The 18073-nt window shown below is 38.1% G+C and overlaps 1 protein-coding gene across 1 annotated transcript in view; it reads left to right on the top strand.

The window, feature by feature from the left end:
- Positions 1 to 242: 242 nt before the first annotated feature.
- Positions 243 to 18073, top strand: part of LOC306869012 (uncharacterized protein) — a 71172-nt gene continuing 53341 nt past the window's right edge. Inside the window, exons 1-3 of the mRNA XM_079415549.1 lie at positions 243 to 524; positions 16778 to 16945; positions 17063 to 17276. Coding sequence (XP_079271675.1) covers positions 446 to 524; positions 16778 to 16945; positions 17063 to 17276 — 461 coding nt within the window. The 5' untranslated portion in view covers positions 243 to 445. The remainder of the gene's footprint in view (positions 525 to 16777; positions 16946 to 17062; positions 17277 to 18073) is intronic.

Genomic DNA, 18073 nt, shown 5'->3' with positions numbered 1-18073 from the left:
AGATGATGTATAAATCTTAATTTCGAAAAATTGACTCATATGACTTGTGGTTTTGTAGTCGGGGTCACATATATAGACCTACATTATAGCAACGTCACAACACATCCAAATTGCAATTTCTGACACGTGTCCTCTGGAGGCACCATTTAGCACCGGAGTCTGGAGATAAACGCATCATTGGAGGGAGAGGAGGGGGCGGGGGAGAAAGTTTGGAAAGGAGTGAGAGGAGGCAGAAACTGAATGAGAGGACAGAGCTTAGCGGTCTTGGAGGAGAGGAGGATACTCATAGAAAAGAAAAAGCCTCTCCATCTTGTGCAACTACAGACCGGGACCGCAGCAGCACTTGCCTCTCTCTCTCTCGTACGTTTATGGCTTGTGGGTTTTCTCAGTCGTAATCTGCTGCTGGTGTGATAAAGCGCTCGAGTGGAGGCAACGCGTCCTGAACATGAGGCGGATGAAGGAGACTGCGGTCTGCGCGTTATTGCCGCTGCTTCTCTCTTTGTGCACCACAACGACGCATGCAGGTAAACTAGCCGAAATTTAAACTTAAAACAATAGTTTTTAACAGTGCTTTTTGTTCTCATTTAAATATCATTTTCATAATTGGAAACCACATATTTATTTCCTATGCACTTGTTACAGATGCGGCTTCAATAGTCAATAATCTTTGTTTAATTTGCTGAAAATGTTTTGTTACGATCTGCGGGCATGTCGTGCAGCTATCACCTGGAGTTTCTACCTTAATCATTTTATAACGAGCTTTTATTAATGTGGGGGAAGCTTGAGATAAATCTCGAATAGGCTAAGTTCCATGGGTTTGAACTTATTCATTGAGTTTGAGAATGACTGACAGCCACTAATACGCTTTTAAGTTTCCAAATCACTCTACCTAAGTTTAGACTGCATGTTCATTATTTATTCAGCTGTCTTTAGTAGGCTATTTAAACATAGATTAAGCTACAGCTTATTATAGCTTTCGAATAGTATTTCAAGCCTTGTACTTGAATTCAAGTCTTGCTTATGAAACTTGCTTTTTTGGAGTTTTTGGTCATCATTTTTTTGTGATGTTTAAAAATGTTTTCCATCCCATTCATGATCCTACTTAACCCCACCATCTTTTCATGTGAACAGTTTGTTTGTTGCTCAGTGTCTTCATTGTATGAAATGTAGGTCTATATCATCTATCTTTCCAGTAGAAATACACTGGTAATTGTTACAGCCCACCTTGTCCTTTTTTTTTTTTTTTTAAACGATTTTGGTTATATTTCAAAGTAAATACACAAACTTGCTGATTGAAATGATGTAGTTCTGTCATTTAACATCCATCACCTTGAACAAAGTAATTCATTAGTTGTCACCTCAGGAGGGTGGTGGTCATGTGTGACAGTGATTTCACCTCCTCTAATAGCTTAAACTGATGGTGTTACAATTCACAACACTTCCCATGATCCTCTGTTTTTATATTATACCCATTTTAATTGCTTCCACAACTCTTTTGTCTTTAGTATGCTCTGTTAGTTTAAGATCACTGATCAGGTGTAGTTACCTGGCTCCCATAGTTGGAATAGTTAAGGAAGGAAATTCTCCAATAGACTGTCATGTCATGTTTGAGTTTGCTCGTGACCCATATTGGTTTGCTGTGAAACAGTTTAATGTTGGCTTGAGACACAGGTGAATGAGTGCTTGCTGACCTACTCCAGTAGATTAAAATTCCTCTTGGGCAGTTGGCCAAATCTGCTATTGTACAAATGTAGTATATATGCCAACACTATAACCCAGAGAAGACTGCATAGATGAGCAGTTTCAATTGAAAACTTTTTTGATGTCAGCAGTATTAGTGTACCCTACACAATTAATTTATTACGCAAATATGATGTTGGACTTTTCTGTGTGTGATAAGCATGATAAGTATTAAACAAATGCATTACTCATGCTGCTATTATGTTTAGTGTGAAAAGGTCAGTGGCATGTTTATAGTGATTATATATAGAGAGCATATAATCACTGTTTTTTTCTGAGCATTGGGGAAGTGCAAGGTTATTATAGTGAACTGAAACTAAAATTATTATTATTTTTTAATAAAATAAATGTTAACTTAGATGAAATATTATAAAACTTAAAAAAAAGCTAAAATGAAAAATATAAATGTAAATTCTGGTATAAAATATTAATAAAATATTAATAAAAACTATAAGAATCTCAATGATAAAAACTACTAGAATCTCAGTGATAAAGATAAAGACGATAGAGCATCTACTGTAAGCAGCCTGTAAAACTCCAAATTATGTTTTATAATTTTCAAAATTGAATAAAAGAAACATTATGATGTAAGATATATTTATTATTTTTATATCACTAAGCAAAGTGACAGTCAGATGTTCTTGCTTTCAATGAAGCTCAAGAAGCTGGAAAACAAGATCATCAAGTTTCATAAAAACTTGTGCAGTTCATGGAGCTTGAGTGCTGGTGCCATTAAGGACACAGATAAATTAGTAGATTTTATAATTGCAATGAATTCCTTGTATATGGTGATCAGGTCAGAGAAGTCAGACGTTGTTTCAGTATGAAGGGCATCTGCAGAGATGTAGTCGCAGTGGTATCACTCCTGTCTGGTGCAGCAGTGGATTCTGATATGACAGAGCAGGATGTGGTCAGTTGAGTCAGCTGTCGGGCATTTGCATGGTCACCCCGAGAAAGTCTGGCATTCATGTGTTTAACTGCAGGATTTTGTAGCCACAGTGTGTTGTCATGTCTGACATGGAGAACAAAGGCATTTTTTCTGTTTGGGATTCTTCTGTCCCTCTTCCTCCCCATATTTATATCCAGTCTATCTGTCCCATCTTCTTCAAAGGTCTTGAGGTCTAAGACTGTGGGAGGACTATTTCTAATGTTGCATCTTCTCTTTATGGTTATCACGTGTGCCTGGTCCCTGTCTCCTGCTCCGCTGCTCCCCCCGATCCTCACCTTTCACACGGCCTGTTTGGGAACTCCTGCAGTAGAGCAGCCATGCATGTTCTTTTTGATCCCACTGAACAAACAAATACATGAAACAGTATGGATGAGAATATTTAAAGACAAGACGCCAATGAGGATGGGAGATTCCACTCAAAAGAGCCCTTTCTTTCTCTAAACAGACATGCCTCCCTGCTGCTGAGGAACTTGGGCCATCAGTGCTGCTGTGCAAAATGTGTCCTCCATCCAGAAACAATACAAACATCTGGTTCACAGAAGTAGAGCTCCATCCTCATTTCTGTGTGGCCATATATTTTATTTTGCATTAAAGGCCTGATCCTGTAAGAGAAGTGAGGTCCTCATTTACATTATGATACCCATGTAAACAACTTTCCACCAAAGTCCCCAAGTCAGTTATTCTGCGGCCATATTTGTAACTACCCGGGAAACTATTTCTAGTCATTCAAGTGCAGCTCCTGTCTGTTTGAATGGGGCAAGACTGTTGGTCAAGGTTATTCTTGAATTAGATTTTTCAAATCAGAAAAAAAATAAAATAAACAATGGTAAAATTAGTGTTTACAGGCTAGCTCAGGACACTGGCCCTCCAAGAGCAGGATTGGATACCAAATGGTTCTTTGGACAAAGACAAAAACATTTCCACTCTTTTAAGCGACAGTAGTTGTACCCTGTTTGATCTGATTCTGAAATTGTGAAATTTTTTCACATTTCCAATAGATGAGCAAAGATTGCAATCAAAGAAATTGCCATTGGCCTATCATAAATCAAGTAGATAATCAAAAATGTCTGCACAACTAGTGACACTAAGGGGTGCTGCAAAAATTCCCAAACACTCCAGACTCTATGGCGTTATTTTACTGCCAAATGTCGAGAGCGCATTTTTGTAGCGCGAAAGTAGACTTGGATGGGTTAAATGCAGAGCACAAATTCCGAGTATGGGTCACCATACTTGGCCACACGTCACTTCATGTCACTTTCACTAAATTTGTTTAAGTCTGGCTGCGTAAATCATGCTTTCTGAATGAGGGATAATTCAAGTCAGGTTTTGTTAAAAAGTTAAAACTCAAGGATGGATCAGCACCCATTATTCATGATCCAGCTGCTCCTCCAGAAGAAGTAAGTCTCACTTTTTATTTTTTATGATTATTTGTGAATCGCGTTTGCTCTTCCACAGAAGAGAGGGGCGGGGTGAGCAGAGCTCATTAGCATGTAAAGAGATATGCACCGAAATGAGACACCGTGAACAGAGCTGTTTTTGACAAGGTAAAAATGTTGTTGTTTTACACGACCACTGAGATCATTTCGAGAAGACCCTAAAGAATCATACCAACTTGTGGAAAATGGGCATCCGATGTCAGACTTACTTTAAAATCATTATGAGGTTAAATACAGATTTAAAATCATAACAAGAAATAGTTTAATAGCTATGATACTGTTTTTGAAATCAAATCTTTGCATAGATATGACAAAAAACACTGGAATCTAACAATGCCTTAGAAAAAAACTGTTAATCTTAAAAAAATAAAGCATATACACGTACATAAACCCTGTAGCAGGCCCGGAGTGGCCATCGGGAGAACCGGGAGAATTCCCGGTGGGCCGCTCTGCCCCACTCATAAATTGGGCCGGCAGACTCGCCTGCTTTATTTATTTTTTTATTTTATTTTTTACATACACGGAATAACGTATATCTGTTTAAATTACTGTGTGACTGATAACTAAGCTAATTTGAATTTAACGTTTTAACGTGACGTTTTCTGTTGTCAGAGCGCGCGCACTCTCTCTTCCTCTACACAAGCGCGTGTCCCAGGTCGTTGCCATGGAGACAAACCGAAACCATTAATGCTGTGTTGTGAGTTAGCGAGAGTGCGCTAATCGCGGGAAGAATAAAATGGATAGTAAAAAAAGATGCCTGGAGGCGCTGAAAAAGCCAGGTAAAAAAAGAGAAAGGCATTGGAGGATGACGCGGCCAAATGTGCCAAACTGACAAATATTTTGTCAAGAAGACAAACGAGCACATGTGAACTGGCGACTCCAGTCGAGGTACAGTGACTAGCGACATTTACAGTTATGAATTTGCCAAACGCTTTTATCCAAAGTGACTTACATTGAAGGATTTTTTTTATTCAGTTTAGTTTTTTTTTTCTTTTGATTATCTGTTTCAATTAAATGTAAGCTTCTCAATACTGAAATTTGTTAAGAACAGGCTAAGAAGCTCAAGAGAAATTAGAGTCATTCATGCTAATGGGCACAGAAAAGGAAATCCTCATGTCTATAGACACTGAGACATGAGACAGTAATAAACAAAGTTGCAGAAACCAGTGCATTGCTTAGGCGGTTGTTGATGCTGTAAGGCTTTGCCATTTTCAGTTCTGAGTGTAAACCAAAACTTGTGAAGAATGGTAGAAGGCCTTTCTTTCTTTCTTTCTTTCTTTCTTTCTTTCTTTCTTTCTTTCTTTCTTTCGAGATGTTTACTGATTTTCCATTTAGTTATTGATGACTTCTTGGCAGCTTTCAATTTTGAATTGAACTTTTAAAAAAAATATTGTTACAGTTGTATGTTTTGTTGTATGTTCATATTATTTATTTCATTATTTTATTTATTACATTGACATGGATATAAAAAAAACAATAGTGCAAAAAGTATATTTCTTATTGCACTAACTTTATTTTTGTTTGAATGCAAACCATTTTTTCATAATGTAACAGTTGGACTCTTTGTTGCAGAAAACTCAGTATGTGATTTGTTATTGATATTTATGGCGATATTTACATTATTCATATTTTTTTGTTGAAACATGTCAAAAATAAATATAACAGGATAGTAAGAACAGATCTGTCACTTCATTTATCCAGATTCCACCACGGGGGGAGGGGGTTGGATGGGGATAGGTGGTGGGCTGGTCTTGAGCATTACACTCCCGGGCTGAAAATGGATCCCACTCCGGCCCTGCCCTTAGGAAATATAAAAGTTATCGGATAAGCATATTATAAACTTCTGAAACATTGGTGTTTCATATTTTAGAGCAGTCACTGTAATTTATAAAGTAAATCAATTAAATCTGTATGTGGGAATGTGTGTGAAAAAAATCAGATGTAACCCCCTTTGTAATAATGAACATTTTCATAAGTAACTGTAATTTAATTTCACATTTTATCTTAGTAACTGTAACTGATTACAATTACTTTTATTTTGTAATTAAATTACGTAATTCCGTTACATGTAACTAGTTACTCCCCAACACTGTGTGTGTGTGTATATATATATATATATATATATATATATATATATATATATATATATATATATATACAGTGCCCTCCATAAGTATTGGAACAGTAAAGACAAAATTGCTCTGTTGGCTGTGGAGTCAAGACATTTACAAATATGATTAAAAGATGAATATGAGACAAAACTACAGAATGTCACATTTTATTATTAACCGTTTCAACACATATATGTCTTACCAAATAAAAAGAACAGCACTTTTAGAGTTCATCCCACTCATTGATGTGAGCATAAGTATTGGGACAGTTGAACATAAGGCAGATATAAAATATTAAAAGCTATTATTTAGTTGCAGATCCCTTGCGCACAATCACAGCAGTGAGTCTGTGACCCATAGACATCACCAGACTTGGTCTCGTTCTTTGAAATGCTTTTCCCAGCCTTTAATGCAGCAAATTCCAATTGTTGCTTGTTTTGGGGAGTTTCTGTCTTTACTCTCCTCTCCAGCTGGTGAAATTCATGTTCAATCGGATTTAAATCTGGAGATTGACTTGGGCAATCTAAGACTTTCTATTGCTTTGCCCTTATAAATTCCTTGACTGAACTGGCAGGGTGTTTTGGGTCATTGTCCTGATGCAATATGAAGCACTTCCCAATGAATCTGGTGGCATTTTCTTGAATACTGGTAGGCAAGATGGTTTTGTACCCTTCCAAATTCATTCTGCTACTGTCATCATACATTAAGTCATCAGTAAAGTTGAGAGGGCCTGTTCCAGAGACAGCCATACATGCCCATGCCATGACACCACCTCCACCATGCTTTACAGATGAGGTTCCCTTTTTTCTTCACATTTTTGCTTTCCCATCACTTAGATAAAGGTTCATCTGCTACTAAGTGATGAACCTTTATCAATGGGTCGTGCGAACTGCCCGTCACATTGTTGGAGGTGAGCTTCCCTCCCTCCAGGACATCTACACCAGGCGGTGTATAAAGAAAGCCCGGAGGATCATCAATGACTCCAGCCACCCGTCCCACAGACTGCTCTCTCTGCTGCCCTCAGGAAGACGTCTCCGCAGCATCCGATCCCGCACTAGCCGACTGAGGGATAGCTTTTTTCCTCAGGCTATCAGGCTAATGAACAGTAAAAACTAATACACCCTACAGCACACTCCCACTTTACAATATACCACGCACTGCACTTTAATTCCAATACAGTTCAAACTGGACTACCAGTACACTACTGCACAAATACAACAATCTTTTTGCCAGCACTGGATACCATCCAATGCACATCCATGACATTTGCACATCCGGTTTATATATAATCTGCTGCATCTTCGCATATTACTGTGTGTATATAACGTAGAATGTGTACTGCATACTGTGTATAATGTGTATCGGTAACTGTATGTCTGTCTAATAGTACACTATGTGTACTGAGTATATGTATGTGTATATTACACATTGTCATCTGTATAAGTCTGTACGTATGTATGGTAATGTCTATATGTAAATTGTTTATATGTAAATTGTCTATATGTAAATTGTTTCTGCAGTGTCTGGAGCACGCTCTCAAGAATTTCACTCATGAAGGCACACGTGCTGTGGTGATGTGACAATAAAAGTGATTTGATTTGATTTGATCTTTGTCTCATTGGTCTATAAACACAGTTCAAAAACTCTTCTGGCTCACCTTTGTGCTTTTTTGCAAACTCTAATCTTGCCTTTCTATTTTTGGTGCTGGTCAGAGGTTTGCATCTTGCTGTGTAGCATCTGTAATTCTGTGTCAAAGTCTCCTGAGGACAGTAGATTGTCAGAGCATCACCCCAGCTTTCTGGAAGTTGTTGGCGATTTTACAGACACGTCTTTTAGGATTCATTTTCACAGCTTTTATGATTTGTCTGTCATCAACTACTGTTGTTTTCTCAGCCGATCAGATAGTTGTTGGTTGCTGGTGTCGCTGGTGGTTTCCAAACTCTTGATTTCTCCATGCCCATTGTTTTTGCTAGAGCTCTAACTGACTTACTCTTTTCTTTTAGCATCCAAATGACTTTCTTTTCTCTCAAAGTCAGCTCATCTTCATCCTGGTTTGTGTGTGTCATCATCGAATGCAAGATTCAGAATGCAGAAGTAATGGATATAACTGATATGACACATTCCCTTGCACAGGACAAAGTTTGAGCGCGCATATGCACATTTGAGCGAGAGGAGAGACACGTTTTAAGTGCGCACACTCTCTCTGTGCGAGAGCAGCCTATATCCGAGAGCGCGTGTCCGGTTTTGTGCTAGAGCAAAGGAAATCCGCGTGCAAGCGGGGAGATTCGCGCTCGCACATTATATTAATCTACTTTCGCGCTACAAAAATGCGCTCTCGACATTTGGCAGTAAAATAACGCCATAAGTCTCCTGTATTACATGTTTGACGTTCGGTAAAACATTGCCCTGACCTGAAATCACACCATTGGTCAATGTTGAGCCACTCAAACAAAAGCAATATTGAAAACACCACACAACCAAAGTTCATATTGAAAATCAACCTATGAATGACTAGTTCACCCAAAAATGAAAATTCTATCATTAATTACTCACCCTCATGTTTTTCCAAACCCAAAGACCTTCTACTATCTTCGGAACACAAATCTGACCCTTTCATATAGACAGCAATGCAACTACCACGTTCAAGGCCCAGAAATGTAGTAAGGACAGGGCCGGCGCCAAGTTGCTGTGTTGCAAATGAGTTGCTGTGCCCCCCCAAAGGCAAGGCAAGGCAAGGCAAGTTAGCACATTTTATACACAGTGGTAATTCAAAGTGCTTTACATAAAAGAAAGTGAAATAGACATTAAAAAGCAATAAAAACATGGAAATAAAAATAATAAAAACAAGGAAATTTAAGATGATATTGATTTAAAATGAATTTAAAGAAAATGATTATACATAAAATTCATTGCAGTCAGTTCGGACATATAGCACAGTGCTCATTCAACAAATGCACAGTTAAACAGATGAGTTTTGAGTCTTGATTTAAATGTGGCTAATGTTTTAGCACATCTGATCTCTTCTGGAAGCTGGTTCCAACTGCGGGCCGCATAATAGCTAAAAGCAGACTCCCCTTGTTTTGTGTGAACCCTTGGTATTTCTAACTGACTCGATCCTAATGATCTGAGTGGTCTGTTCGGTTTATATTCAGTGAGCATATCAGCAATATATTTAGGTCCTGGGCCATTGAGTGACTTATAAACAAGTAAAAGTACTTTAAAATCAATCCTAAATGTAACTGGAAGCCAGTGTAGGGACCTGAGGACTGGTGTGATATGCTCAGATTTTCTGGTTCTTAGTCAGAATCCTGGCAGCAGCATTCTGGATGAGCTGCAGCTATCTAATGGTCTTCTTGGGAAGGCCGGTGAGGAGACCATTACAGTAATCCACTCTACTGGTGATAAAGGCATGAACAAGTTTCTCCAAGTCTTGACTGGAAACAAAACATCTAATTCTTGCAATGTTTTTGAGATGATAGTATGCTGATTTAGTTACTGCTTTGACATGACTACTGAAACTAAGGTCTGTCTCCAGAATCACCCCAAGATTTCTGACTTGATTTTTAGTTGTTTGACCCCTAGAGTCAAGGTATGCATTCACCTTGAGAACTTCATCTTTGTTTCCAAATACAATGACTTCAGTTTTCTCCTTGTTTAACTGAAGAAAGTTCTGGCACATCCAACTGTTAATTTCATCAATGCATTTGCAGAGGGTGTCAATGGGGCTGTAGTCATTTGGAGATAAGGCTAGGTAAATCTGGGTATCATCAGCATAGCTGTGATAGGCAATTTGGTTCTTCATCATTATTTGACTTAGTGGGAGCATATACAGACTAAACAAGAGTGGTGCAAGAATTGAGCCTTGTGGGACTCCACATGTCATGGCCGTCCACTTAGACTTATGCTCTCCTATACTCACATAATAACCTCTCCCTTCTAAGTATGATCTGAACCATTTGAGTGCCATCCCAGAAAGCCTGACCCAGTTTTCCAGTCACTCTAAGAGTATGTTATGATCGACAGTGTCAAACGCAGCACTAAGATCTAGTAGTACCAGCACTGATATTTTGCCAGAATCAGAATTGAGGCGAATATCATTCATTATCTTAATGAGTGCTGTCTCTGTGCTGTGATGTGCTCGGAAACCAGATTGAAAATTGTCCAGATATCCATTTGACTTTAAGTAGTTGTTCAGCTGATTAAAAACTACCAAACGAGTTACTGTGCCCCGCCACTTTCCATCCTCCCTCCTCGTTGTTGAACGCGATCGATTTTGAAAGCGAAAGTACTGACAGCCCCCCCCCCCCCCCGCCCCCGTTGGGACTTTGGGACACAGATCGTCCGATCCTCCTTAACAGCCTTCAAACCACTTTGAATAATTTTTTTCTACTGCCAATTATGTGTTTGGAAACTTTTCGCCCTTACAAGGAATTTCAGATTGGATTTGACCTATGAAAATTTGCAAAACAATAATAAATGTCAACTTCACTTACATTTGCTGTACATTATTTAAAGCTCAGTAGCTGCATAATGTAAAGCTCTGTCTGGTTTGTCTTAGACTGGGAGGGTTTGTGTGTTTAATTTGTATATTGGGGTGGGGGACAGTAGTGTTCAGTGAGAGACCGAGAGATGCAGATGTTTCCTTTGTGGACCCACTTACAGTGGGCCTTGCTGGATGTCTCACAGTGAGTAAATATCACAAAACAAACTTTACAAGGAGAGGAATGTGAGACTGATGTGTAATGATGCTCAGCTCCCTGGCACAATAGTGCCGTCCACTCAGCAGTTCCCAGACTCTAAGTACGCTGGATACAGTATCCCACAGTGCTCCACAGCGCCGTCTCTAAGCCCACATACTGCTCCCACTGCCATCAAATTCTCAACACACTAGAGAAATGGGTGATTCTGCAACTGAGAAGCCGTTGTTTCTTTATGTTCATCTGGGAATCTGGTTGCATGTTGCGCAAGATGGGGATGGTATTAAACAATCTCGTTCCGTACAAACTGTGGGTTTAGTGGAGCATGACTCCTAGAGGGAAAGAGTTCACTGCTGTGGTGGGGCAGATTCCAGGTTTTTCTAACAGCAACCAGCCACCATTCTGAATGACTTCCAAACATTAGCGATAACATGAAACAGACCCGGACTCAAATCTCAATCACGTTTATGCTCCAAGCTCAAATGTTTGTAGAGCAGTTCAGCATTAGTCCATTGGGGAGCTCTTAGTTGATTACATACAACCACCATCCTACGCTTTCTTGGAAAACTATGAACAAATGAAAGAGTTTGTTGAAAGACAAACGAGGTGAAATAGGATCCAACACCACACAGAAGGAAATTAGAGATTTGAACGGCGTTTTTTGCTTGTCTAATGTGGAACGAGTGTTAAAGTTGAGTAACTAGAGATTGACCATGGCTGAGGGGTCGTAAGCTGGGATAGTGTTTTTGGAGTGCCTTTGGGCGTGTCTGAGCTACATTGTCCCATCTTTCCTCGCTTCATTGCTTCTGCTGTCTACAGGGTTTGGCTCCAGGCCCCTTGAGGTCAGGGGTCACGACCAGTAATTCAATTATATCCAGCCTCAGAAGGGTCTTAGAATGTTGTTTTTCACAGATTTAGTACTTAAATCTATGTGACTCCTGTAGTATGTACAATTATAATAGTCTTTCATAGTAAATTTCATAATAAGTAAATATATATCAGTTTGTGGTATTATGTTTTAAAAAGCTGTGGAGAGAAACTCCAGACCGCCGGAGTCTTTCTCATGGCGTGGTAAATATTCCTGTGGTCTCGAGTCAATGTGGGAGGATATAAACTGACTGATGAACACTAAAGGGAGTTCCCTCAAATTATAGTTTATTTTACAGCTAATAATTTAGCCAAGAGTCCTATCCCAAGTGCGCTGCTTTCAGTAAATAAAGACGCGGGACAATATGAGAACTGCAAAGACGGAAGGAACACAAGGTTGATGCTCAAAGGATGTTCATGACAGCCAGTATAAACCACAATGTATCATGCTGCAGATTTTAGTACATATTGTGGAAACATGAGATCAGAAACATAATGTTTTAATAGACTTTAACCAAAGCACTTCACTGGTTCATTCAGAGTTTAATTGGATAGATTGGAAAAGTAATCATATGATATAATAAAAATAGTATTTGTAGTGTTTGAGTTGGTTCATGGTTTTGTTTTTCTGACCTCTTTTGGAAGCCCCCTGCATACACTTCTTCTGCTGGACACAAAAGAAGAAATTTTGAAGACCAAACAGTTTCTGGTCCCTATTGACGTCCATAGTATAATTTTCCCCATACTATGGAAGTCAGTGGAACCAGTGGTAATCCACATCTCCTTTTGTGTTCAGCAGAAGAAAGAAATTCATACAGGTTTGGGTGAACTATTCTTTTAGTCAAAAGTGCTATATACACACATAAATGTGTTTATGGGGTGAGCAGGTTCACTCATCAAGCATTCTAAGTCATTTTCAACTCACATAAATCTTGAATTCATTCAGCAGTTATTTGAGGTGATGCTGGAAAGCCGCCTCCACTGGATAAGCCCCCCAGATGAAGCATTTTGGGATGTGCCAGATGGCAGCACCCAGACAGGTGCAGGTGACATAGCTACAGGTAGATCTGTGAGAGCAGCACTTGGCTGAAGTGTACAGGTGAATAAAACAGACAGGTAGCATCGCCTTGGGTTTCACAGCCTCTGATGAATGTGATTTATAGACTTGGCTTAGGTTTGGCTCTTGGCGGATATACAGAGCATCAGCATGTTGCTTCTGGACTGGCTCCGGATATCCAACATGGCGTCCAGCCACCTGCCCCAGGCCCCTTCATGATGCTGGGGGAGCAATTCCCTTGACCTCAGGAGATCTCAGCAGAGAAGGGCCTATTTTGTAATGCATTTATTAAACAGGGTTTATTTTGGGCATGCTATTTTCAGTTCCTATCCTACTACTTATGCTCTTGTAAACGCATTGACTTTGTAACCATTTAAGGTTATTAGTAGGCATAATTGTCTGGTTTCCCAAGCAATATTTCAAACATTGGTATTATTACAGTACTTCACTGAATATTTCAGTTCGTTTGAAATATTGTTGGTTTAATGTCATAAATGCTGATGCGTCTTTAATTTGCATTTCCTTAAGAAGTAACATGACGGTCTGTGTCTGGGATGCTTTGTTTTGAGAGCATTCAAGAGCATATTCACTATGAGCTGGGTATCTTGGGAATGTGCTCAAAGAATTCTCACTCAGAGGAGGCATTTCTCCTCCTGTTCTCAAACCATTAGGCCACTGTTATTACTGCCTTGTGAATTTCTCTGAGGTCAGAGGGCAGATATTTAACAGCACACTGATTTATCATTCCCTCTAGAATTTCATTCCAAGTATTTGGTAAACAAGTTATACTGTCACTTTGAGCACAGGGTATTATCTTAACTATTAGTGAGTTGACATGACGTTTCAAATTGTGATACTGCAATGTGAAACACTATACATCATCTAAAAGTTAATTTTTTATAATTTTATTATTTTTATGTGTACAGTTTTTTATGTATTAAATGAGAAATGACATGGAATATTTAATCATGTGTCACATTGCAGGATTTTAAAATAATAGACAAGTGCAAAAAGCTAAAATGTGAGTATTTTCTAACATTTGTAAAGAAGAAAATGGTGTTGCACTACTGTTCAAAAGTTTGGGGTCGGTTAGACTTTGTAATGCTTTTGAAAAGAGTCTATTATGCTCACCAAATCTACATTTGTTTGATAAAAATACAGTAAAAACAGTAATGTGAAATATTATTACAATTTAAAAATAACTGTTTTCTATTTTTATGCATTTTAAAATGAAATTTATTCCTGTTATGCAAACCTGAATTTTCAGCATTATTCCTCCAGTCTTCAGTGTCACATGATCCTTCAGAAATCACTCTAATATGCTGATTTGCTACTCAAGAAACATTATTATTATTATTAAATTGTGTGCCTTAATTTTAAAAGACAAAACAAAACAAACAAAATGTTGTTTATGCTCAAACAGCAACATTACACACTAACGTTAAAAAAGTAAAATCGCAGTCACCCACCACTTTAATGGGGTTTTTTGGGGGGGGGGGGGGGGGGGGGGGGTCATACTAAAAAAAGCATTAGTTTCTTTCAAAAAAGAAATCTTACTGACCTCAACCTTTTGAAAGTTTGTGTACATATATATTTATATAGCATTGTCAGGGGCAATTCCTTGTTTTGTTAGACTTCACAATTGACTGGTTTTAGATTAGACAGCAGTCAGAATTATGGTTTTGGCTGAGATGTCGAGTCGAGATGTCTGACATTTGCAAGGCTGAACCCTACTAGAGTCCTGTGATAATTGGGCCTATTCTGACACAGATTACATGGCTGCTCAGACATATAAACACCACTGAATTACTGACCTGTTTCTTCATGCACTTAAGTGTGTGTGTCTATAAATGTATGTGTACATGTATATATAAAGGAGAGCATAACAATAGTGTTATGCTATTGTTATGCTCTCTCTCAAGCTCTCTCAAGTGGCTGTATTTTTCCAATCATCCATATCCCACTTAGTTACACAGACAGATTTACTGAACTGTCAAATACACTTCACCTCAGACTGATGGACTTAAACCAGTGAACATTAACAGATGTGGCTGAGTTGGGTGCTGTGTTTGTAAGACAATGGGCAGTGAGCCGAAAACTTTTATTTACATTTATTTACAAGGTCTGCATAATGAAATATATGGCACAACATATTGACACAACCCTGTCTGAAGTACCGTTGTGATTGAGTCTCGCCTGGACTTTAGCACTGCCTTTTTACTAGTCTGTTGCCATGCTTTGAACCAGCAAAGTATAAAGGCATCTGCTAAACAAATAAATAATGCCATAAAATGGAATACTTTTTTTTCAGGCAAGCAGTTGGTTGACATGGACAAACTCTTCCCACATGTTTAATTAACAGAGGAGAGAAAGGAGGGCCATGGAAACAGGAGGGCAATTTAAATTTAGGGTCCTTCTTTCAGCTGTCACACATGCCAAAGGTTGCTGTTAGTCAAGAGAAACCCCCTGGTTAGCTTCATTAGATTAACCTGTGCAATTAGAGATTCATTCTTTCTTCTTTTTCCTTCCGCTTATACTGGGGTGTCGCGGGGAGATATAGATATGTCAACTGCTAGGCGTGTGGCTTAAGCAAGGCTCAACTGGTGAGCTGTTAGTGTGTCTTTCACTGCGTCTATCCAGCGTAGTCTTGGTACGTCTTAGAGATTCATTAAAACTGTAATTCAATAAAACATTGACAACAGTTATTTCTAAATGTTATAAAGTGTTTTCTTACAGCTTTCCTGTAAATACATTTCAAGTGATCGTAAACATTAGATAGTGGAAGTCGTGGAGACATTTATTTAAAAGAGGCGCTGACAGGTGTCACCTGTCAGGTGTGTGTTTAACTATCTCAGGCTAGACTGTATGTCACAGCTCAATCCCATAATGACACCCCATCCATAACCAGCTGTGGCCTTGATTTGAACGTGACTGCATCTTGAAGCTTCCAAGTAGATCGACACACTTTGAGTTGGCTGCAAATCACCAAACTAACGGCAGCCAAACTCTCAGCTTGTTGTTCGATATTGCCGTGACCCAAAGGGGATTGGCTTAGTGAATAATACAGCTGCAGGGCCATCAAGCTCTAGTTTTGTGCTTTACATTCCTCATAGTGTTCCTAGTATTCTTTCAATACGGATACATGCAACGTCAAATAGACTTACCAAAACTTTTTTGCCAAGCACCATACTTCATTAGCCCAATCATACCCTTTGAAAACAAAGTGTACTTAATATTTAATGTGCACTTGTATTGTACTTCAAATCTTAAAAGTATAAACTCTGCTTGCAGATAATCTAATATTAATTAAATAAAAGACTGTGCATGTGTACTTACAGAGAATATTCTTTCATAACTATGTAAGACTTAGATTCACTTTGCAATATTGTCAAATTCAAAATTTGTAAAGGTTTATTTTAACAAATTTTTAAATCATTGTGTTTTAATCTTTTGCCACACTTTTAATAGCACTTTTTTGATGTGCTGATTAACATCTGAAGTGCTTTATAGTAGTAATATATTTTAAATATACTAAATTGTAACTTCATCATTACAAAATATAAAATAAATGTAAACTATAATACATTTTAAATTAATTGGAATTACCTTGCAATTAAGTGCCCGGAAATATTACATTCAGTTTGCACTTAAGTATATTCGAGTGCTCTTTTATTTTCAAGTTTCGTTTATTGGATATGTCACCATGTACAATTAACAGATATAAACTCAGACTTTATGAAATTAACATTCTGCAATATTAATACCCAAATAAACACCTCAAACAAGAGCCTTCAACGAAGATAAGTTGTTTTTTTTTAGGATACTAAAGTGTTTTTTTTTTGTTGGTTTTTTTTTTACTAAGTAGTCTGTTCAGGGCAGCCTGCAGATGAAAGTTAAAATGTTTTCTCTTTTTCCTACAGCTAATCTGATCAATGTATTACGGGTACTGGAGCTGTCCGAAGACATGGAGGGAGTGTCAGTGGAGGCCGGCCTGTGCACTGAAAGAAAGGACACATCAGAAACAGACAAGGCTTACAGGATAGACAAAAAGATTCAACTCAGTGCCCCAACTAAACAGTTCTTTCCAGGTATGGACTCTTTGAAATGTACTTCCATACAACCATTTAAGGCCATAGGATTTTTCTGAAGTGCAAATTACTGGCATTGTGTTATATGTGAATAATGCTTTGCTGTTTTCTTAATAGATTCTGCTTTCCCTGAGAACTTCTCTCTGATGACCACGGTCAAGGCTAAGAAGAACTCTCAGTTCTTCCTGGTGTCTTTGTATGATGACCAGGGAGTCCAACAGCTGGGGCTGGAGCTTGGCCGATCGCCTGTATTCCTCTATGAAGACCACCAAGGCCAGCCAGCTCCAGATCTCTACCCCATTTTTAAGAAAATCAATCTGGCTGACGGGAAGTGAGTGTTTTAATGCATTCCAAGTAGCCTTGAAGAGCGCTTAAGTTTTCTTTGTTTGTAACTGAAAATATCTGACATTCACAACCCATTTTATTTCTAGAATCTGATGTATTTAATAGCGAAACAGGATTTTTATTCATTTTATTAAATGTGATATTGCTAAATAAATACCTGAATAGCTAATATAGCTAATAATGTATTGGCCATTGGATGATGTGAGCGGAAGAGGAAAATCGTTCTAGAGGAAGAGAACATTCTTACATTTTCATGAATTTTTCACAGTAAGACCAGGAACACGCATTAATAAATTTAAAGAGGAATCAGATATATATACATACATACATATACATATATATATATATATATATATAGAAAAGTGAAAAAGTGGTTAGCTGTGTGCATTAAATGGAGACTGAGTACCAAATATTCAAAGACCGTATTTTTACAATGGGTATTAATATTCAAGATTCGTTCATCATGTGTGGTTAGATATTATGTGATCTGCTGAGATAAATTAGCAGATTATACTAGATAAGAATGTGTCTATGATGCATATTCATGAATAAATGGGCATTCTTTGTCGTTCAAGATACATCAGAACATACTAGTGTTTGCAGTAAAGACACAATGATCTTAAAACTATCTCTGAATTTGGCTTGAGTAATCTGATTACAAAATATTTTGGACTGTGTTTAGACTAATATTTATTTATCTTTAATCAGATCAGCTGAGATGGATGTTACTAGGTGTAAACAGAGACAAGTGGAAACCTTTTTTTTGTCAAATAATGTTGGAAG

This window comes from Barbus barbus (genome assembly GCF_936440315.1).
Source record: "Barbus barbus genome assembly, chromosome: 4".
Classification (NCBI taxonomy): Eukaryota; Metazoa; Chordata; class Actinopteri; order Cypriniformes; family Cyprinidae; genus Barbus; species Barbus barbus.
The sequence above is the reverse complement of the archived record's forward strand: the minus strand, read 5'-3'. Positions and strand labels throughout refer to the sequence as shown.